This window comes from Trematomus bernacchii, unplaced genomic scaffold (genome assembly GCF_902827165.1).
Source record: "Trematomus bernacchii unplaced genomic scaffold, fTreBer1.1, whole genome shotgun sequence".
Taxonomy (NCBI): domain Eukaryota; kingdom Metazoa; phylum Chordata; class Actinopteri; order Perciformes; family Nototheniidae; genus Trematomus; species Trematomus bernacchii.
The window spans coordinates 606,334-630,966 of record NW_022987519.1 but is presented as its reverse complement, the minus strand read 5'-3'; the positions used below and the strand labels follow the sequence as shown (position 1 = coordinate 630,966).

Genomic DNA, 24,633 nt, shown 5'->3' with positions numbered 1-24,633 from the left:
GTTCTTACGTTATGGACACATTGTACGATATACAGAAATAACGTTGAGCATTTTTACGTTATCGACCTATCGTCCGATATATGGACATGACCTCAATCCTTTTAACCATAACGACTTATTTGATGTGTAAATTACCTGAATAATTTGTAGTTATAACTTATCATGTAATACATGGACACAACCTCAATGTTAGAGTACGATAATAAGTGATGACCCAAGTTGATAAAAAGTAATAACATAATAAAGCATTTTCTTCAAAGCAAAATGTCCGTGTTCAGGTTTAATATTCCCCACCAAAGCTCATACTAGGAGAAGTGAAAAGATCCTGAAACTGACACAAAACAGACTTTTCACTTTGTATTTGTAAAAGAAAGTTGTTTTTGTTCCTATTCACTTCAATCCATCTATCTGACTTTAGAGAAATGGCAGCCGTAACACACTTTTAACAAGCTTTGACTTTACTGAAAAAACACAAAAAGTGGATTATTATACGTTTTGAGTTTCACAATAAGACACATTAAGCCAAAACCTTGATTTGTAACACCCTTAACCTTTAGAGTGGAGTATTACAAGGGATGAAGCATGACCCTCGGAGGCTACCATACATCTACAGGCTATAAGACATTTCGCAGTATAAAGGCAGTGACCCCCCCAGCTCCAGAGCACATTATTCACAGAAACCAGCAGAAAGCAGATCTTTCATCCTCAAGCTGTTTTTGAAGTCAGAAAACCGAGAGCAAACACCTTGAGGAGTTTCTTTGAATATGCTTAAAAAGAACATACATAAAAACAACATTATGGTGATGGTAAAGAGGGCGGTTTATGGTTTGGGTTCAGAGTTCAGAGCTGTCTTTAGAAACACAACGCTTCAACACGAGGTCAAAGGATGAGCAGCATCCGAACGGCACAACTCAAAGAGGGGGGGAACAGTTATTTATTTATTTAAAAAAGATACCAATTTACTGTGAAACTCCTGAATGCAGCGTGTCAAGGGAAGACGAGTTCACGGCTCTGCGTCGACCTGAGAAATAATCAGGTTCTTGCTTTGTAATTTTCATTAAAGTCTCTTCCTTCACACCTCCCACCACCCAGCGAGAATGCAGAGGGAAATTGCTCTGACACCGTAATGACCTGTAATATTCAGATCTGCCTCAACAGACTTCATTTCACACTGACAACGACTGCAATTACCTTCCAATTTGAGAGATAAAAGCTGTCCAAAGGTTATTTAATGCACTTGACAAAAGCCAAAACACGTCCGTGATCATTCGGGGGTCACGCAAATATTTGAATCCATTTATTGTGGGAGCGACACCGTCTCCTTTAATTATGTCAAAGTAATGAAGCAGTGTCAAGCAAACGAGAATGAATGTGGACTTTCAATCAGAGGTCTTACAAACAGTGAGTTTGCTCTCAGAGAAAGTGTCTCTGTCATTTGAAGGCTGTTGTTTGCACATGCTCCATGCTGTGAAGAGGAAAGGGTTTTCTGACGCACTTTAAGATGCCACCGCTGTTTCCATAAGTCGTGCAGATGTGAGTATTTCTGCACTTTGGATTGCTTTGCCTCCGACAGGTAATGTGAGCTAGCAGTATATGCAGCGAACAGGGAGTGGGTTTGTGCTTCACACTCTGATTTATCTCATTTCCTCCTCAATTCTGTTTGTTTAGGAAACACATCTTTGAGATGAGCACCAATTTTGACCTCTAAATGTTAAACATTATCAATTTCCACAGACACACATTTCAATGTGGGCCACCTACAGAAAATGTACATCCACAAAATTAGCATCGCAATCAATTGACTATTTATATTTATAGACACTGACATAAAAGACAATACTTGTGCAAGAAAGGCACATCAATACTTGAAGTGTTTTATTTCTCTTTATCTAGTCTGAGTTCAATGGAGTTCTACTTTCTTTGAGCGATAGCCAAGGAGGTTTCACTTCTCCGTTGACAGCAGGATTACGAAAAAACTAGCGACAACTTTTTCCTAAAACTTAGTAGCCGTTTCTCAATCGCGAGGATATTGGCTTCCAAGCCAATATTTCAAGGATGCTACGTCATCAAGTGCCGCCGAAGGACTGTTCCAATCTCCAGCATACTTGGAATTCCACCGAGGCCGCGTCCTTCGTTTGGGGGAAATTTCGAGGCTGCACATGGGTAGACTTCGCGTCCTTAAAATCCCCACAATGCTTTGCGCACGGACCAATTTCCCCAAATCTGTGGCGGAAGATGTAAGGCGGGGCCTCTCATATGACGCACACCTGCACACTTGCTAGCCTGTTCCACTCTTCGTTTTCCGAATGCCAGGAAGGATTCTTGCCTCGCTTCTGAAGCAAGATGCTCGGCAGACATGTGCTACCAAGCAAGCGTACTCGAGATTGAGAAACGGCCAGTGTAAGAACTGTTGATGGGCTAAATACAAAGACATTCAATGATGCAGCGAACCCGAATACATGGGATGGAAACCCACATCGCTTTTTTAATCACGGAAAGAGCCTTGGTGGAGGTCTCTAACGGCTCTTTGCTTCTCATGTATTATTTCTAATACTCCATAGCAAGTCAAAGTCCTGCACTCTGGATTTCACTGACACACTATTGGCTTAAAAATGATCGTATTGCTTCCGTTATGAACAAAATGTCCGTTCCACTGCGTACCAACTGCGGCGAAATCAACGTATCTTAAAAGGACAGCAGCACTGAACGAAATGTTGTTTAAATGTCCAACATTTTTCACATTTCATTTATATTAACGAGTCTTTAAACTCTGCCAGAGTCCATGGGTGTTTCTCAATGTCGAGTACGCTTGCTTGGTAGCACATGTCTGCCGAGCATCTTGCTTCAGAAGCGAGGCAAGAATACTTCCTGGCATTCGGAAAACAAAGAGTGGAACAGGCTAGCAAGTGTGCAGGTGTGCGTCATATGAGAGGCCCCGCCTCTTACATTTTCCGCCACAGATTTGGGGAAATTGGTCCGTGCGCAAAGCATTGTGGGGATTTTTAAGACCGCGGAGGATACACATGTGCAGCCGCGAAATTTCCCGCAACGAAGGACGCCGGACTCGGTAGATTTCCAAGGAGCCTGGACATTGGAACAGTACTTCGGCACTCGATGACGTAGTATGCTTGAAATAGTGGCTCTGAAGCAGCTTTACTCGAGATTGAGAAACACCCAACATTCCCTGTTAGTGTTTACTTCCTGTCTGTCTTCTTCTACTGTTTCCTGTTAGAGTTTACTTCCTGTCTGTCTTCTTCTACTGTTCCCTGTTAGTGTTGACTTCCTGTCTGTCTTCTTCTACTGTTCCCTGTTAGTGTTTACTTTCTGTCTGTCTTCTTCTACTGTTTCCTGTTAGAGTTTACTTCCTGTCTGTCTTCTTCTACTGTTCCCTGTTAGTGTTTACTTTCTGTCTGTCTTCTTCTACTGTTTCCTGTTAGAGTTTACTTCCTGTCTGTCTTCTTCTACTGTTTCCTGTTAGAGTTTACTTCCTGTCTGTCTTCTTCTACTGTTCCCTGTTAGTGTTTACTTCCTGTCTGTCTTCTTCTACTGTTCCCTGTTAGTGTTTACTTTCTGTCTGTCTTCTTCTACTGTTTCCTGTTAGAGTTTACTTCCTGTCTGTCTTCTTCTACTGTTTCCTGTTAGAGTTTACTTCCTGTCTGTCTTCTTCTACCGTTTCCTGTTAGAGTTTACTTCCTGTCTGTCTTCTTCTACTGTTTCCTGTTAGAGTTTACTTCCTGTCTGTCTTCTTCTACGGTTTCCTGTTAGAGTTTACTTCCTGTCTGTCTTCTTCTACTGTTTCCTGTTAGAGTTTACTTCCTGTCTGTCTTCTTCTACTGTTCCCTGTTAGTGTTTACTTCCTGTCTACTGATTTCTGTCTTTTAACCTCTTTCCTTCTCTTTTTCTTTTCTTTACTGAAGACAGTTTAGCCATCATCAATCAAAGAGTTTCCTTCTCTCCACAAATATCAAAATAAATATTAAACAAGAATTCCACAAAGTTTTCCACAGCTGACGTAAAGTTGACCAGACTTCTTTCTGCGGATTGATACGACTGCACACAGTCCCTTAATGCTCCTTAGCAACAGTCTGTTCTCCTTAACAACGATCTGTTAGCAAAAAAATCTCGAAATGTTGAAATTGACCAATCAGGATCGAGTATTCAACAAAGCCATAATAAGTAATGTTTAAAATAAATGTAGAGAAGAATAAAGTAGCATAAAATGGAAATATTCAAGTAAAGTAAAGTACATTACAATTGTACATAAGTAAAGTTACTTTCCACTCTCTTGGTGTATCAGTAGAGACATCCATTAAGGTTTCATTGCGGATCACAGATTCCTCCACCATCACTAATGTCTGCTCTTCCTCATTCTTCCTCATTTCCTCCTCCTCTCCCGACACTAAACATTGATAATGCTGCAGTTTGAGCCGTGTGCTAATCGGCTCGCCGTGCTAACAGATGCTCGACGATGTTGAAATTACTGGACGATGTTTGCTGCTCCTGGGATGATTTGCTCTGATTTCTCTCTCTCCCCCCCCCCCCCCCCCCCCCCCCCCCTCAATGAAACGTTTCTCTGAGTCTCTGGGAGGCGAGTAGCGGATAATCATCGGCCCGACGCTCGCCTCGCGCGCCGCGTTAGCTGTCGTGGAAATTGAGTACGAAGACGCTCCTTAATTGAGCTGATTAGAGGACGAGAGGGGAAACAGATGGAGGGAATATAAGGGGGGGGGGGGGGGGGCTGCATTGGTCTTGTCAGAAACAATTTCTACGTGATGAAGAGGAGAGGCTTCCTGCTGGTGTCACAGTAATGATGTCGTTTAAACATCTCACACATTGTCAAGGCTTGGCAAAAAAAAAAACAGTCATTTTGTAAAATAATTAACTATTAAGTCTAATTTTCTCATTTAAAAATGTATTATTATTATTTATAAGTCGTTGTCTTGAATCTGGTGCTGAGATGTGGTGAGAAACAGATTGCATTTCTAGATCATATAGATACAAATGCAACAGAATAAATGAAGCACTGTAGAAAAAATAAAAGGGTATTTTGTAATGGACGGATAATAAAAGGATTCGTCTTTGAGCAACAAAAAAACACTCATTGCTAAAATGATTTATTTTCTAAAAAGAAAAACTAAGATGATATTTGTAATTCTTAAAGGTCTTTTCCTTTATTATTGAGCCAAGATATCATTTTTTTTATAAATAAACCTGCAACAATAAAAAAAACTTCAAATATTTGATCTTGTTGATCAAAAAAGACTGAATTTGGGATTCTACGACATCTGGTTTATTTATGTTCTTTGACAGCCTGCAGGTTTGTCCTCTAAAACGCTTCATTAAGGTGATCTGGCTGCTAATGTGTGTGTGTGTGTGTGTGTGTGTGTGTGTGTGTGTGTGTGTGTGTGTGTGTGTGTGTGTGTGTGTGTGTGTGTGTGAGGGCATGCATTACACTCCTTATCCACACAAAGACGTTCCCTGGTGAGCACTTGTACACAAATAGATGGAGAGGCACATGTGAGCATGCACACACAGAAAAAAGTGTTTACAGCTGCGTGCAGAGACCCCCCCTCAACACACACACACACACCCTCACACACACACACACACACACCCTCACACACACACACACACACACACCCCTCAAACACACTCTTTTGTCTACTCTACCTCCGCCTGTGTTGATAAACCTCCTGCTTGAAGAAAAGGCTCCATCATGAATTTGACTTGCTCAGACGCACGTAAACAAGACAATTGCATACCCATAATGCACCTGGCTGGAGGCCTGATGCTGCTGTCTCAACACAAGATTTACTTTCTGTGTGTGTGTGTGTGTGTGTGTGTGTGTGTGTGTGTGTGTGTGTGTGTGTGTGTGTATGTGTGTGTGTGTGTGTGTACAGAGGGCCTTTAAAGTTGTCTTTGTATCGGGGAATGAGGATGTAAGCAGCATTCTTTGCAGGGTAGGTTAGTACAGGATAACATTTAATAATATGGTCCTAAAATATGTCAGACCAGTATTAACATTTTCTTTTTGCTAAATCATATTTTTGGCGCAGAGAAGCAAAATGTCATGTGTGGGAATGTAACGTTGATCGGAGAGTGCACGGCATAGAAATGCAGACATATTAGTGTAAATCCTTTTGGAAACAGCGTGGTAGGAATGTTGTCGTTTGTTGAAATTTAGGACAAAAAGGAGAAGAGAATAAAGACTTTAAAGATGTCTTTGTTTACAGCCAAGAATATACAGGCTGTCAATTACGATTCAACACATCAGGGATGTGTGTGTGTGTTTCACGTTGAAAGGCTGAGACGTTTGGAGGCCCAGCGTCGGCTCCTCCTCGGTGCATGACTGGCCGCCTCTGAGCTCCATTAGACTCATTCTCCACACACACACACACACACACACACACACACACACACACACACACACACACACACACACACACACACACCACACACACACACACACACACACACACACACACACACACACACACACACACACACACACACACACACACACACACACACACACACACACACACACACACACACACACACACACACACACACACCACACACACACACACACACACACCACACACCTCGGCTACAACGCTCTGAACCCTCAGGAGGCGGCGGGTGGCAGAAATCCATCGCTCGGCTTGGTGCTGCTAATGTGTTCGAGGCTCTGAGCCGCCATGTCCGCTGCTTTGATGCACGGCGGAGAGATGGGGCATGTTTGGAAATATTTTTATAAATCTGAATCCTGGAGAGAGGTAGTGTGTGAGGAAGAGGGACGGTGTGGGATGGACGATGGGTGTTTAGGTGGAGGTGTGTGTGTGTGTGTGTGTGTGTGTGTGTGTGTGTGTGTGTGTGTGTGTGTGTGTGTGCAGGCGGCTCTCGGTGGTTCCTAAGTGATAAACAGGTCAACAGAAGCGGTGTGTTTTCAGCTCACAGCGACCTGCTGCTGCGGCACAATGAAAGCTCTGAGAGAACACACACACCTCGCTGTGTGTGAGAAGTGCATGTGTGTGTGGAGGTCTCTATCAGCAAGGTGGGCTTTCTAGACAGGCAGCGACTGCGTATGAAAAGATCTGATTCAGTAAAACATTATCGTCAAAATGTCCTCCATTTGTTTTAAATAGTTCAAAATCGGACAAATGCTTTTATTTGATTTGTGCCATTATTTTTACAGGGCTTAGTTGAATACTCCATTCTGATTGGTCAATTTTAACATTACAGAGACTGCTAATTTCTGCTAACAGATCGTTGCTAAGGATAACAGACTGTTGCTAAGGAGGATCAAGGGACTATGTGCAGTCCAATCAATCCACAGAAGAAGTCCGGGCCATTTTATTATCCTTCAGAAAACACTGTGGAATATTTTTTGAATATCATTTTTATATTTGTGGAGAGCATGAAACTTGTAATGGCCGCCTCGCCGCAAATGATCCCTTGTTCTTCCTTGGCCCATTACCCTTTGATTAGCTTCCTGTAAATCAGGCCAGTTTCCCTTTTATCCTGCTTAAAACTAACTACCTGAACAGAAAACACGACCTCCTTGGTGGCGGTAATGATGCTTTAACTGGAGTCAACATCAATTACAACTTACACTCAGGATTAAGATAAGTGTGTTTACCTGCAGCAGGTACATGTGAAGTTGACATTTAATTGAGTTATTATTCACACAAACACACAACGCTACCTGTCAAGAAAACATAAACATAGACGTCTTGTTTGATACACGCTCATAGCGGCTATTCAACTCACTGCTGATTCGAAAGTTTACTGCGAACGTTGGTCCGTCCGTCGGTCACACTCCCACCATGACAGTTTACTCGGCTTCAGAGCGAGATACAGTACAATGCTTTCTGATGATCAACTTGTCTGAGTGAAATAACCTAGAAATGAATGAAAAACTGAAGCAAAGATTTGTTTGTTCAGCTTTTAAAACGTTGAGTATAAAAAGCCTAACGAAAGATTTGTGTTGAGATATCTTGAGAGAAAAGTATTTGTGTTTCTGCATTGTTTATCTGAGGAAGGTTTCGTCAGACAAGGCCCTGAACAGCTCTTATGTGATCATGCCTGGAGAATAAACTGTAACCGTTTTTGTGTCCTGACGCTCTGATTGGTTGTTAGCCTGTGGTTACACCAATCAAGAGATTTGAACGTTTTGTTTTACTACATTAAATACGTCAGTCATTTTTGGGTTTCTCCCCAATCAAAATGCTTTAGATAAACTTGATGAACTGTGTGTTGCTTCAAGTTAGATTTCTCTTAGTGATATTATCTCAGGTATAAACATCGTAACACAACGTTATTATAACCAATAGAACTCCAAAAGTATGACCTAGGTTGCGGTAAACCGGCTGTGTTTTAGACTCACCTCGAACACCTTCTCGGTGTACAGCTCGTCGTTGACGCGGTCCCGCAGGATGTCCTGGTTCTGCCGGATGAAGGTGATGTAGGTGTCGGCCAGATCCATGCCTGGTTTCTGCAGGAGAGAGGACACACACACCTGAAGAAGAACTGCAGGGAGGAGGAGGAGGCAGGACACGAAGAACGATGTCAAACATGCAGTGTGTTCAGCCTGGTGGTGGAAATGATCATGCCTGGCATTCATCGTGCAAAGCTTCGTCCATGCTGATCGTCAATGATATCACAGGAGAAGGTGATGATGGAACAAACCCCCTGATGATAATGCCATTTCTACGCCGTGTCATTGGCGGTTTCCTACGTCAAGAGACAGATATCTTACCCGGCTATCGGACCAACAAACAATCAACCAATGGAGATTTAAAAAAATCTATTATAAAAGACATTTGACAAAACTACGGGAAATTGGTGATAAAGTAAGGCTCTTAAATAAAGTGACCATAACTCGTTCAATGTGAAATATATAAAGACTGAATAAAAGCAACACCTAACCTCAGAGCCTCACTTCATAGCCAGTAGAAGAATATGTTTTGTCAGTTGACACACTCAGAAAGCAAATACAGGCAAGTATTTCAATGTCAATGAAACAACTCAGTATTTATCAAACTCTGAAGAACAAGACGTGACTTGACGGACTCATTGTGTCTCTACTGATCTGCGATAACAATTACCGAGTAAAACTCAAACGTTTGCCTCTGAACTGTGGAGAAGTATAATGTGGAAAATGGAACTACTCAAGTAAAGGAAGTACCTCAAAATTGTACTCAAGTACTGTTCTTAGGTACATGTACTTCCCCCCCCCACTGGTTGTCATTAAGGCAAACTCTGGTAAACTGTGAAAACACAACAAATGTTCAGCATCTCCCGCTGAGTGCCTGGTGAAAAGAAGAAGCAAATAAAACCACTTCCTCCGTGTTTGGAGTATCAAGAAGCTTCTGAAGTGTGTGTGTGGCTGGGAGAGGCAGCAGTGTGTGAACCTGCTCATTCACACTCCCTGTTGTCAGGGGAGATTACAACTGTAATGCTTATTGTAATTGCTTTGACATCTTTCACACCCGTTTTCTCTGAGCCGGCGTGCGTCCTTCCCCCCGGGGGGGCTGTTGTTCTGCTGTCAGATCCCCCCGTGGAAACACAAGGAAATGGAGCCTCGGAGAAAAACCCAGAAACCTTTTGGCTTCACTTAGAGGCTAAAAGGCAGGTTGGAGGCTGATTATGAATTTGGGATTGTGACCTTTTGCTCGTCTGAGAGACAACACTAAAGAAACTCAAACTGTCACATGCTAATGTTGGAGAAAAGAGCTGGATGTCAACACCTCCTTCACTTTGGTTTGAAGAGCAGAGGCAGCTGGAAGTTTAGCAGGAAGTTTACAGACGATTCGCCACACATCGTAAAGGGACGAACTATTAGACACATTTGTTTATTCTTGGTGCAAATCAAAAAGCATCAAATGTACTTTGTCTGCAATAGTACGCTTAAATAAATGTTGTCTCCATGCACCAAGACTTCTTCAATGAAGAGCTGCAACCATTAGTCGATTGACAGAAACTTTGATGAAAGCTATATTGATAAACCATTTTTTTTAAAGAAATACCTGCTGTCAGGGCAACACTCCCTTTTGCCTTCAAGACTTCAAGACCGTTTCTTTTAAAAGGAATTTCTCAAGTAAACACACCAACACTTATTCAATATAGAGCTGCAACCATTAGTCGACTGTCAGTACAATCCTAAACAACATTTGGATCATTTTATCATGTAATTAAAGTGCTGTCTCAGTGTTGCAAATATAGGGATTTCCTGCTTTTTCAGTTTTATATAATATTAAAGTAAATTCGTTTTTCGACTGGCAAAGCAGAACATTTAAAGACATTGATTTTGAAGGATCTGGTTCGGACATGTTCCACTATTTTCTAACATTTTATAGACCAAACGATTCATTTGATAAATAATCTGTAATGAAACCAATTGCATGTTGCAGCCGTACATAAATGTTATGATTTCTGTTCAATATTTCCTGATCAAAAGGGTCTCAGCAGCAGCAGCAGCGTTCAGAGGTCTGGAACAGCAAGCGACAGACTGAGATCAGTCAGAGACGCTCAGCTGTGATTCAGACAGACAAGAAAACCTGCAGATACCAGAGGTTAAAGTGGGGTCACATGGCTGCAAGGGCACCTGGAGTCTGAGTGTGTGTGTATGAAAAGAGGGGGGGGGGTGTGGTGTGGTGTGAGTGTATTGTTCAACCAGAGAGAGGAGGGGGAGGCTCTGTGATTGACAGGCCTGTCAGAATCCCCATAATGCTCTGGAGTCCCAGATCGAGTATGATTGTCGAATGAAGCTCAGAAATCTTGAGGAGAATGAACCCGGTGAATCTGAAGCCTGTTTGTTTCAGGACTCGTCATGAAGTCTCTGATCTGATCCAGCAGACGCTTCCAGGTCACGTCCACAATGATGCAGGTACATTTCAGAACTGTGTTTGAATGTCAGGGGGGTTTCTACCCACAACTAGCGACTCTTCCTCATCAAGTTTTCCATCCACACTTCAGACCCTAGAGGAGTTGCAGTGGTATGTTGACGATTCAAATCTTCAGTATTGGTAGATAATCCGAGCCGTTATCTCGTTGCATATTAAAGTCCAATTTACACTTTCAATGTCCGTGTGTCTGCGATGGTCCGTTTATAATCCTTGTGATGCAAATGACTTCATCAGCCATGACCATTAGTGACTAATCAAGAACTGGCAAGAACTGTTCCCTTCGGAGAACTGCTGACCGAAGTAATATAACAAACTTATTGATTTGATTCAAGAACAGTTGTGTAAGCACATTTGCCGATACTGCCGTTAACAGCATGAATATAACGCGTCTTTAAAGGAATGATATGCCATTGAACTCCTGACAAACAACGTATTGCGGAGGGTGGATCGGTGTGCACTGGTGGAATGACGTACTGATTGTCTCAATTGTAGTATGAATTGAACTCTCTACACCGAGAGTATGTACTGGGCTTTAGACTCTACCACCTTTCCAATATTCGTGAGTCCTGATTCTTGGAGTTTTTGTCCACTGCTGATTCAGGAATCTCCTTGACCCAAAGAAAATAATTATCCTTCACAACATCTTTCCACCAGTGGATTCTGGAATTGCTAACACAACATGCCCATATGACCTTTTGGCAACAACTCCAAACAAGCCTTAACCCTAACCCTAAGTTTCCAATGTCGCAAAATAAAAACCTAAAGAACTAAAGATCGCCTTAGGCTTTGATGTATCAGATTTTCCTGCCAGCATTCCCAACCAGATTCAACCGATACCCAGGTGGTGGATAGTGGACATACAGCCGTAGATATCAGCGTAGAAATTCAGTCTTCTTTGGCCTCATGTGGCACCAGGTCAACGAATGAACTATCCCTGGATCAATCAAGGTGCTTGCAAAGGACAGTCCATGAGACTTGCCAAGCCACATTTGAAGATGGAATTAGAAAGTTGTCTTCAATCTGCCAACTCTAGACATGACTTTGTAGTGGATTAAGATAAGCAGGAAGACTCCTGTCCAAGACCATACTACAGGTAATAGCTGATTAGCAATTATAACATTGGCAGACGGGGAAATTAGCAATCGTTATTATAGTTCAAAAAGGAAAACAGTCAAACTTTATTATGCAAGTTGCTAAACTGGTCGTAACGGGTTTGTCATCGGTTGCTGTGAAAGCAAGTTTGAGGCTGAAATACGGAGAGGATCAGCCGAGGAATAACCAAACCGTAAAGTATTTGACAGGCTTTCTTGGCAAAGAGGATGGATTTGATGTTTCTAAAGCAGGCGTGTTTCAGGTGAGACAAAACATTGACTTGGCAACAGTAGGAAATCAAACTTGAACTCTATGACCCTCTGACATCTTAGTTCAATCTAAATGCTGCTCTATGAGATGATATTTTAAACAACATTGTGTTTCCTACTTTGACGCACCGTGCACAAAGATAGCAAAAAGAAAAAAAAAGGTTTTACCAGATTTGGTTTGGAGGGAATTGAGTAGCCTGCACATCGCTGACCTCAACCCCATCCACCACTTTCCAACAAGTACAGGAGGAAGGAGTGAGGGAGATCAACTTTTAAAAACATATCCGCACAAGTGTGAACAGGGTCAAAGCAGGAGAGAAATCTGTAGTGCAACATTCCTGATTGTGTGTGTGTGTGTGTGTGTGTGTGTGTGTGTGTGTGTGTGTGTGTGTGTGTGTGTGTGTGTGTGTGTGTGTGTGTGTGTGTGTGTGTGTGTGCCACTGGCAACATATTACTGCCCTTGTTGTCATTGGAGACATCAATTTCCCCTTAAGGCTTAGTCTCAATCATTTACCTCTCCTTTCTCTCGCTCAGACGAGGTGACAAAGCGGCGTGACAGATCGGAGACGCCGGCACAGTTCCAGCCACTGAGATTAAGACTTTAACACGAAGAGGAAAGAGAAAAAACAAAAGATACGAGCGGCTCGGAGCTCTTGTCACGCTCTGCCCTCTCTTTCTGTTTGGTCTTCTGCACTGTAGCCAAACACCAGTAATCCCCTCCGCCGCGGGATAATGGCCACCTGGATGCCCGTCAACATTTGACAACAACGAAGAAGAAAAAATAGAGTGTGTAAAATGAAGACGTGTTCGTGTTCGGATACAGACAGGGAGGGGTTAGGCCCGTTGGTAATGAGCGGTTTGTGGGTGAGGAGGGGGAGGCAGTGAAATGCCAGGTAATTACACACTGTTACCGGCCTCCTTTCCTGCCCTGGATTCATTTCATTTCTGCCAGGTGCACGGTGCGTGTGTACACGTATAAGTGCTGGCACGGCACGGCAACAAGTCCCGATATTATCCAAATGAACCCGGGAACAATGTTTATGATGCATTAATAGAGAGCCTTAAAAAAACGGCTTATAAATATTGAATATGTGATTATTAATGAAGAGCAACAGAACATATTTGAACAAGATGAACCAGATCCTTTTGGGGTATTTTTGATGATTAAACAATAATGAAAATATACATTTGCTGGTTTTCTGTTGATCCATTATGGGGGGATTTGACATTCATTAAAATAACACAAGATATATTTATTTTTTCCAAGCAAATATTCTTTTATTCTTTTTTTAATGTGTTTTGTTTGCAGATATGTCCCAAAGTGACTTGTATATTTCACACGTTAAAGGATTTTGTAGGTTAACCGTGTTGCTTTATTTTACCCTTGGACTTAGGTCAAATGTATTTTTTGGAAATGTGAACAATTTAATTTCAAAGGTGTTTAAAATGTTGGAAAACGCACATGTGATTTGAATGGTTTTCACACCTCACACATGATTCCTCCTGATAGTATGGCCAACTTTATAACCCCAAACGTCACCAAGTGCTCCGGGCTCAGCTGTTGAAGTCACGCTTTAGTGTCCCCCTGGTACGGCGTTTTGTTTCTGGTGCACTTCTAGTAAAGATGTTTCTTAAATTACATGTGTTTTGGCACAATTGTGTTTTTATATTTGCATCGTTTCTGAAGCTGCAGTGTGTTTCCGGTAATGGAAATGTTTCGGGCTGGTTGCACCTGCTTGTCACCGTAGAAAACATGAATGAAGTGAAATGTTAAAAACTGGTCAATTTACACCAAATTAATACAATTATAAAAGGTATAAAAACATGTGAGTTTTAACCAAGGCTCAGCTTTACCACTGAACTATTTCATCATTATGAATGTCCTTTTTGTGGTGGAATAAATTAAAAGTTAGCGTTCAAACAGCCACTCGTATTATAAGTCAGATATAAAAGGCATAAATACATCAGTTGCAGTTGTTCGATAAATAAAAAAACAGGTATTTCCCTCATTAAATACAGAGAAATAAAAGTCTCTAAATTGAAAACCCTCGGGGGGAAAAAGCGTCCTGTTTTTGTGAAAAGCTGTTGGGGGCGGAGCCAACCTCAGAAGCCCCGCCCACCTGCTCACCACCTCACCTGGGATTAAAAGCGGATTACCCGCGTCAGGTTCCCTCCACACAAAAGACCAAAAAGGCCATGGTAGCGGTTACGTTATAATTTCAGGGTAGAAGGGAAGTCTGGACGGGAACCAGAGAGCATGATGGGATATGTGGGCGGGGCCGAGGATTAAGGAGGTGAGATGTTGTTGTCAGCTGTTCAGTGACTCAGAGTTTCTCACATCTGAGTTTCAGCCCTGTTTTTTTTAGCAAAGGCAACTTCAGATAAAGTGAATACATCATCCTAATATCACTTCAGCATCACCTCCACACTAACAGAGCTTTTCATGAGGATGGCAGAACTCTGAAGGGCATGCATTTACATTCAAATGTTCTTCTGATCGCATGAATATCAACTTCTGCTATATCCGAGCTCTCAGAATAGTCTTCAGAAACATTTCATTTACAGCCAAACTCCTCAGAGGAAGACAGGAAATGTGTTCCCTTTCCTCCGTCTTCTTGTAGTCACGTTGCTTTTGGATTGAAGCCTGAGAGGTTTGAATATATTTAATCCCAGTGGACGCTTTTAAAACTGCCAGCATTCATAAAACAGAACAATGGAAGAAGTAAGAATCTCAGAGGAATTGTTAATCGCTGCTTTAGGAAATGAGCGGTCACCATGATCTAATTGTGGAGATAACCCACTCTCTCCTTCACACCCTGAACGCCTCGTCACCTCCACACTTTAACTCCTCTGATCTCTGCCCATTCGCCGCCGCTCATTAAACGCTTTGCCGCCCACAAAGCGACACTTCAGCAAAACACATCTCCAAGGACGAGAGTGCAATTAATTAAGACTTGTTGTGTGATCTTTGGCTCGGAATAAAAAACCCCTCTTTATCTTTCACACATGTTAAACACGGCACGATGAGCGAATGCAAAGAAAAACGGTTTTGCATTTCCAGGCTGCTTTTCTTCGACTGCGTGAAAGCGCACGGAAACACAGCGATATGGAAAAAAAAAATGATGGACAGGGTGAAGAATAAAACAGCGGGACTCACGGGGACCTCCACATATTTGGCAGCTGCTTTCACCTTTCAGAGGGGGAGGAGGAGGAGGAGGAGAAGGTGAGGAAGACACTGGAGTTCAGCTGAGATCTGGTTTCCAGCAAATAACAGGTTTCCTCAGAGAGTCGGAGAAAGAATCGGCTCTCTGTGTTCGCGGGGACAAAAAGGAGCGTACTCACTGTGAAAGAGAGGATTGAGGAGAAGAATGTGCCTTCATCGTATCTGGAGAGTTTGGAGAGGACGCCGTCTAAAACAGCGGCGAACTGCAGAGGGGCAGACACAACAACCGTTAATGCTCTTATTCTGCTGGACGCTTTTCAACCAAACAATCTCATGTTACTGTTATTAAGATTTGAGAAAATTAAACAATGCAATCAGAATTATTTGAGAATTTTTCTTTAGAGTTTATAGTTTTTTTAGTGCAACAAAGCATCATTCAGTCAGTGGTTAAGATACAGTAAAGAAAATATACGTTTTATTAGAACATGTTATTTGTATAATGCACGACAAATACAATTTAATCACAACATACAAATAAATAGATTAAACCTTGACCACAAAAAATAAAGCTGTAAATAAAAGAAAACATGGATAATAATATTAATAATATACTGATAATAATAATAATAATTACAAGACAAATAGAAAATGAACAAATGGATAAATATGATTTAATATCAGAATAAAAAGTGACCAACAATGATTATAATACAAATGATGAAATAAAGCAGAACATTTACAAATTTAAAAACATTCATAAGAGTATATATATATAATATAGGATATAATACATGTGTCTAATAACATGTTGCAACAAACGAACGGATACGGAAAAATGAAATCAGAATAGAAAGTGTTAAATCCATCATCTTTTCTAGCAAAGTGTAAGGCTTTTAAAAAAGAAGTGGAAAAATAAAACATGTCTCAAAAGAATAGAATAATAACTAAATAACAAAAAGAAAGGGTAAGGTGTGACCCCACTCCGCCTGCATGGAAAAAGAAAACACAAACAAAAGAAAGCCCGGTGTAAACAGCATGAGAGAGGATTTGATTGGAAAGAAATGTACCTTTGTGACCAGGGAGGAAAGCATGTCTTTGAACGCCTCGTCGATCAGAACATCGATTTTGGAGTGGTATTGTTGCTTGGGGGGGAGGAGGGGGGGGGGGACAAAAAGCTATATTTTATTATTTCTAGAAAGACACACAGAAAGTCGAAGTGACTCCTCGCCTCCTGAGACAGAAGTACAGCTTTGTCTGTTCTGTAAGAGACAGAAAGGAGAAACCTACAATGAACATCAAGTCTTCACACACACACACACACACTCTCACACCTCCCGTGACAAACCTCCCCATCCGTGCCCCTCCGCTGAGTTAAGCAGCTAATAGGACCATTCAGCGTCTGAATGACATTCCCGTCCGCGCTGGAAAAAGCGAAGGAATCTGAAGGATACTTTTTGTGCGTCTCCCTACAATTAGAGCAGCCTTGTATTGCTCTAAAGCACCGGTCCAGCTGCGAGGACCAAAGGCTCACACAAGATTCAATTAATCCGCCATTTCATGTCTCGTTTGGCCCCCCCCCTGAAAACATATTCATGGCACCTTTTCCCTTGAAGGATAAAAAATAAAAAGGCTGGGGCTGCGGGCTGAATGGCGGCAGCAGCAGGGGAGTTCATCTCTGGGCGACAATGCCCTTTCACTGGCCGTCTAAAGAACACCCAAATTAAAAATTTCAATCAACAAAGCGTACAGATCGCTGACAAATTGCGGGTCCTGTGAGGTCAGAGCCGACAGCCCTCATTTTGTTCCCCCCCCCTCTCCACAAGTCCGCAAAATGGCTTTCAGCGCGCCCATCTTCCTGCAGATCTTTTTATTTTTTCCTCTCTTCTTACCTCAATTAACATCGCTGCTTTATTCCTACAAAAGCCCCCCCCCCCCCCCCCGCCCGTAAAACAGTAGAGAAATAGTTTGGTCTTTGCCATGTGCTCGGGGAAATAGTGAAAAGGACAATTAGAGCTTTTAAAAACATTTATCTGCTCGTTGCCGCTGCTCCTTCAGCTCTGTGAGATGTTTTAGATTCTGCAACCGGGTCACATCCCCCCCCCCCCCCCCCCCTTCCCCACGCCGTCGCTATTCAAATCACCTCAGCGACAAAAAGACAGCACACTCATTAGCATGTTCATTGATTAACGCTGATTACCGCAGTGTATAAAAGGAGAATTCATGAATCCAGGAGTTTAATGTCCGTATTGAACTGTCAAGAGCAGATTATTCACAGTCCTGCCCGTTGAACTGGAACAATCTGGAAGCATTCTCCGTCAAAACCAAGAGGTGTGATTGAGGAACGCCAGCAGGATTTTGTTGCCAGAAAGGATTCGCTGCAGATGGGACGCTCTATCGCAGCTAGTTGCAGAAAAACTGACCGCACTAAAGGTCTGCCGTGACGTCTCTGAGAGCCTTCAGACTGTCAGGGGTCAGAGGTCAGGAGGCCTCTTTCACAACACCCACCGCCAAGTGAGCACAAGCTGCATCCACTGAACCGCATTCAGGAGAATCAAGTGATGTTTAAAGAGCACGGAGAAAGAACCCTGCTGAATTCAAACGGCTCGCTGAAGGCTACATGCTTTTATGGTTGCATTTAACAAGATAAAACCAGCATAAAGGGTTTTATAGATATTAAAGTCATTATAACCACTTGGATTAACTCTCTTGTACAAGTGGGATTTCAGGCACACGTCAATCACATCGATTCGTTAACATACAGAACAGCAGAGTAAAATATGACAGAAGAGGTTTAAAGAGGACCCATAATGCACATTCTATATTGTGCTTATTATTTGAAGGTTATTCCAACACTAACGGCCAAAGTAACATACATTTTCTTTCTAGTCTCATTTCGCACATATGGCACTTTAAATCCGAGCCAATTATTTGATCGAAGCTTGCAAGCATTCTGTACAACAACATATGGGCATTCAAATGAAGCAGCGCTGCTTCCTCCTCGTATCTAAATGAAAACCATATGTCCAGACTGTATAATGTGCAGAAAGGAGACCTGTAGCCTTGTTGGAAATGTTCCTCTCAGAGTAGATGTCTACGTTTGGAAGTGGCTTATAAGTGTTCCAGTGATAACGCTGTAAAGTATTAAGGACATATCGGTTTATGCAGAACCTCAAATATATATTTAAGTTAGCTCAATAATAACCAACCATGGTGTCAAAGTGTTTCTAATGAGGCAAGGGACTTTAAGACATGCCAAATGCTATAAATATGAACAAGGGTAAGAAAGTATCCTACGTCACACAGAAAAGGTGAGGGTTTGGGTTAGAATAATGATTTAATATATGAGTGAACAATCCCTGCTCTGCTTCCTCTGTGCTAACAATGAACCAAGAAGGGTTGAAACACCCAGAAGAAGGAAAGAGACGACAACGAAACTGCCATGATTTAAATGTAGATGACGTGGAACTGCTTCAGGTGAAAATGTTTCCCCAAGATATAAACCTTTTAGAAGACAAAGCTCGATGTCTGCTCATTGTTTAGAGAGATTTCTCGTTCTTTAAGTCTAAGAAGTTTCCTTAAGCTTCTACATATAACATATTAAGGTCCTGACACACCAACCTGACACCAAAGAACACGTCCCGACGGACCCGACTGTTGTGTCGCCTCACGTCTCCTGCGTCTTGGCCAACAGTCGCACTGGAACACACCGCAAAGACTTCAGCCGACGGCCAAGTAGCACGTACGAACTGCGCACGGCAATAACTCTCCTTACCAGCAGGTGGCGGTAGTGTGTATTCGTCATTCAAAAGAGGCAACAACCGGAAGACAGACTGCGTGATACACCGAGAGAAGAAGAACAGACTGCGTGATATAAACAAACAACAAATAGCGTGTGCGTTCCATGTTCACTCTACAGCGAGAAGCTCATGGGGCTTTCCCGAACCTGTGTCGAGAGCTGGAGTTAAATGAAATCTCACATTTGTCTTCTTAATAGTTTGCTTGGGTCCCTCACTTCCGTTTCGCTTCTCATGCACTGATTCGCGTCATGTCGAATCGGCGGCGGAAGGTGTCGACACGGCCAAAAAGACACGACGGGGCGGGACACACCAATCTGAGTAGGGCGACAGGACGCTCATCGACGGCCAGACATCTATCGACGCCGAAAATCGGCTTGGTGTGTAAGGACCTGCATTTGTAGGGTTTCCCTGTATGCAGATGATATGACGCTTTACTGCAGTCTTCCACTAAGTCTTGGAGGGGAAAGAACTGCATGTTTTTACATTTGTCTTCTTTATTATCTACATCTGATTAACTAGTTAAGGGGCTTTCAGCAAATCAAGAGTTATTCAGGTGTGGAAAAGTGTGGAAACACGTCGAATCTCTCCAGGACCACCAGTTGACCCACTGCCTTTGCGAAGTCTCCATTTTGAGATTAAAACATCTAAAATGAAAGTCTTTGTGATATTCAGTTTGATTGATGAGTTGGGATGTGTTTATTGACATGTGGTAAGATAAGAAAACAAGGCCAGGTGGAGCTCATGTGGAGAAGTGTGACAGGAAAGACATTTTGAGGTGATGGACGGACTTACCCATTGTTTGTCAATCTGGGATTCAAACAATGACGAGGATGGACATGAGGGACGAGGAGGAAAAAAGGAGGAAAACCGTTATTTAACAACACATCAGGGACATTTAAAAACATCTAAACTTTGAATTAGAATATTAAGGAGAACATAAGGAAATAAAACTTGAGAGCTTTGCCCACAGAACTATGAGATGGAGTTACAACTCCTTTCCATTTCCATCATAGTTTTAACCTTTAAATAAAAAATTCAAGACCCATTTTAATATCACATTGAACAAGAATGAGTAATTGTCAGATTTGAGTTATAAAATCAATTATAAGTGAGACTCCTAACGTATCTCTGATTGTTGGCTGTGAAACGAGCAGAAAGCAGACGGGTTGTAAAAGCTTGTTTTGCCTTTTGAGAACTCCTGAGAACATTTAATCCTCAAGGTTATTCTCTCAGAGTTCAGCCTGACGAACTGAATCAAACATTTACTGCGACAACAAGGTCAAACGGAGGCGTGTTGTGTTTGGAAACTCAGAGGGAATTCATGAAATCAGTTTGTACTCCACACAATGTGTCCCTTACAAAACGCTCAGCTTGTTGATTCTGGATTTTAAATCTTTACTCTCGTTACTTGGTTCTTTACCATCACTCAATTATTTGTTCAATGTAAATATCTGATCTCTTTAAAGAGTCCTCTCCTGCTGATGTTCAGGTGTATATCAGTATGTAGTGTCTCTACTTTAAAGAGTCCTCTCCTGCTGATGTTCAGGTGTATATCAGTATGTAGTGTCTCTACTTTAAAGAGTCCTCTCCTGCTGATGTTCAGGTGTATATCAGTATTTAGTGTCTCTACTTTAAAGAGTCCTCTCCTGCTGATGTTCAGGTGTATATCAGTATGTAGTGTCTCTACTTTAAAGAGTCCTCTCCTGCTGATGTTCAGGTGTATATCAGTATGTAGTGTCTCTACTTTAAAGAGTCCTCTCCTGCTGATGTTCAGGTGTATATCAGTATGTAGTGTCTCTACTTTAAAGAGTCCTCTCCTGCTGATGTTCAGGTGTATATCAGTATGTAGTGTCTCTACTTTAAAGAGTCCTCTCCTGCTGATGTTCAGGTGTATATCAGTATGTAGTGTCTCTACTTTAAAGAGTCCTCTCCTGCTGATGTTCAGGTGTATATCAGTATGTAGTGTCTCTACTTTAAAGAGTCCTCTCCTGCTGATGTTCAGGTGTATATCAGTATGTAGTGTCTCTACTTTAAAGAGTCCTCTCCTGCTGATGTTCAGGTGTATATCAGTATGTAGTGTCTCTACTTTAAAGAGTCCTCTCCTGCTGATGTTCAGGTGTATATCAGTATGTAGTGTCTCTACTTTAAAGAGTCCTCTCCTGCTGATGTTCAGGTGTATATCAGTATGTAGTGTCTCTACTTTAAAGAGTCCTCTCCTGCTGATGTTCAGGTGTATATCAGTATGTAGTGTCTCTACTTTAAAGAGTCCTCTCCTGCTGATGTTCAGGTGTATATCAGTATGTAGTGTCTCTACTTTAAAGAGTCCTCTCCTGCTGATGTTCAGGTGTATATCAGTATGTAGTGTCTCTACTTTAAAGAGTCCTCTCCTGCTGATGTTCAGGTGTATATCAGTATGTAGTGTCTCTTCTTTAATGTACGACTTTATTATGTATTTCATTTTTGTCTGATTCTGTCTAGTCTAACACTCGAACCAGTGTGTGTGTGTGTGTGTGTGGATGCTTTGTGTGTGTATAGAGCTGGAGTATCCTTCTGCAGGCAGGTATTGAGTGTGTGAGAAGGATTAAATGGACGGATGGAGGTGTTCTCTGAGTGGCGCTGGCATGTTGGAGGCTGGTGAAGAAAGAAGCTGAAGGTCAAGAGAGCAGCGAGCTTAGATCTCTGTCAGGACCGTCTGCGGCCAAGGGTTTCACTCTCAGAGACGCCAAGGACACACACACACACACACACACACACACACTCACACACACACACACACACACAACACACACACACACACACACACACACACACACACACACACACACACACAACACACACACACACACCACACACACACACTACACACCACACACACACACACACACACACACACACACACACACACACACACCACACACACACAACACACACACCACACACACACACACACACACACACACACACACACACACACACACACACACACACACACACACACACACACACACTTTTCACGGTCATCCATTTATCAGCTCGAGCAGAGAACACAAACACAGCGACTGTCCGCTGGTGACGGGGGGGATCATCCCGTTTATAGGGGCTGATCTAATAAAGGATGTCTGATTCTGAAACTTTAATACGGACCTGTTGACTACAAACACTTCTTACCCTAAACTAGTTTATTTACTGCTGGTGATTCTCCAAACCATGCATAACCTTCTTTCTTCTGTGGGTAGGATTATAACTTCTTCTCATTTTATGACTTCTATAATTAAATGTAACTATCATTTTCATTATATGTTCTTTAAAGGGGACCTATCATGCAAAATGCACTTTTATACATAAAGATGTGTCCCCGGTGTGTCAGGGAACTCACGCAGCGTCAGAAAATAAAACCCTCTCTCTTTTTTCCGGGGCTACAACGGAGCTGATCCAGATTTGCGTCCGATATGACGTAATATCTGAAATGTGGACCCACGGCCCTATCAGAAAGTTGCTATCAGAAACAATGCCCGACTGTTTTGGACGTAATATGGTCGGTGTTTACATTAGCATCGCTAACACTCAGAGCTAACCTGTACTGGAGAGCATGTGTGTGAAGAAGCAGGAAATAAAAAGGAACTCACCTTGTGGTATAACCGGCAAGAGAGAAAGCCTTTGAGCTCCATACTGTTTTAGAAACAATCCTTGATAATCCATGATATGGCGTTTCATCACGGCAGTATTTAGTTTAGACAGTAGCTGCCGGGTCCCACATGAGCTCAGACCCCTACTTTTTTATTTTTATCAATTTCCTTTTTTTTTTTTAAAGCTTTATACCCCAAATCAGCACTTTTGAAACAGGAAGTGAAATAGAGGGATATGAGGCATGGCTAGAATGGGTGATCTGTTTGGTATTTTGAGCAAAACACTTCATAGACATGTTTTTTATATATTTGTATATATCTGAGACCGATGCTATTGCCTACAAATAGCATGACAGGTGACCTTTAATGTTTTGCTTTCGAGGGTTTATTTCTGACTAAATGGTTAATAAAAAACAATTTCTAGCAGATACATATCACATTCAGGTCACCAAGCTGTCATTTAACTCAACATGTTTGAACTGTAGTGGTTATTACTCTACAAATGGCAACAATTAACAATTATTTCCATTATGGATTAACAGTTTGGTCCATAAAGTCAGAACATTGTGAAACATGTCCTTCCTAGTTTCTCATGGTCCAAGGCGATGTCTTTACATGTCTTGTATCAGTCCAAAACCAACACATATTCCCTTCTGTATGATATACAATAGAGAAAACCAGGAACTAGTTTTTTATGACAGGGTGACTTTTGGATTTTCATCCATTATTTATTTTATAGGCTGATCGGACAGCTTCACTCCACCTGCTCACTGAAGATAAGGGAGACACTGATGATTTGTTATCACATGTTGTTGTATAATGTTTTTATAATTTTTATGCTATGACGTTTGTATTTTTGTATAACAGATCATTGCAGCATCCCATAATCCCCTCTGTTTCAGCCCTGTTTCCAAAGTGCTGATTCTCTGTCTGTTACTTTAGATGAAAATAAGGAGCCCCTCCCCACGCCCCTCTGAGAGAGATTTGGTTACAAAGAACTCAATGGTGCTCTAGGAGGAGATTCAGGTGATAAGGGGGGGGGGGGGGGGGTTACCTTGGTTGCTGATTGGCTAATGGTTACACAAGACAAAACATCGTTATGACATCATAAAGTGGCCAAAATCTGATCAGCTCATTTTCAGACAGGTTTTTATAAAAATGGATCAGGACAAAAAGAGAGAGAATCTTTGTTCCTGAAACTTTCTGAGTCTCTTGACACAGAGGGGACACATGTTGATGAAGAAGAGACATGAAGAAGAGGGGACACATGTTGATGAAGAAGAGACGTGAAGAAGAGGGGACACATGTTGATGTAGAAGAGACATGAAGAAGAGGGGACACATGTTGATGTAGAAGAGACATGAAGAAGAGGGGACACATGTTGATGTAGAAGAGACATGAAGAAGAGGGGACACATGTTGATGAAGAAGAGACATGAAGAAGAGGGGACCCATGTTGATGTAGAAGAGACATGAAGAAGAGGGGACACGGGTTGATGTAGAAGAGACATGAAGAAGAGGGGACACATGTTGATGGAGAAGAGACATGGAGAAGAGGGGACACATGTTGATGTAGAAGAGACATGAAGAGGGGACACATGTTGATGTAGAAGAGACATGAAGAAGAGGGGACACATGTTGATGTAGAAGAGACATGAAGAGGGGACACATGTTGATGTAGAAGAGACATGAAGAAGAGGGGACACATGTTGATGTAGAAGAGACATGAAGAAGAGGGGACACATGTTGATGTAGAAGAGACATGAAGAAGAGGGGA

The 24,633-nt window shown here is 42.0% G+C and overlaps 1 protein-coding gene across 1 annotated transcript in view; it reads right to left on the bottom strand.

Annotated features, from left to right (window-relative positions):
• The window catches only part of cadps2 (Ca++-dependent secretion activator 2), a 216,586-nt gene that overhangs the window by 2,157 nt on the left and 189,796 nt on the right, over window positions 1–24,633 (bottom strand). The window contains 3 exon segments of the mRNA XM_034116812.1: window positions 8,390–8,497; window positions 15,614–15,697; window positions 16,502–16,576. Of these exon segments, the coding sequence (XP_033972703.1) occupies window positions 8,390–8,497; window positions 15,614–15,697; window positions 16,502–16,576 (267 nt within the window).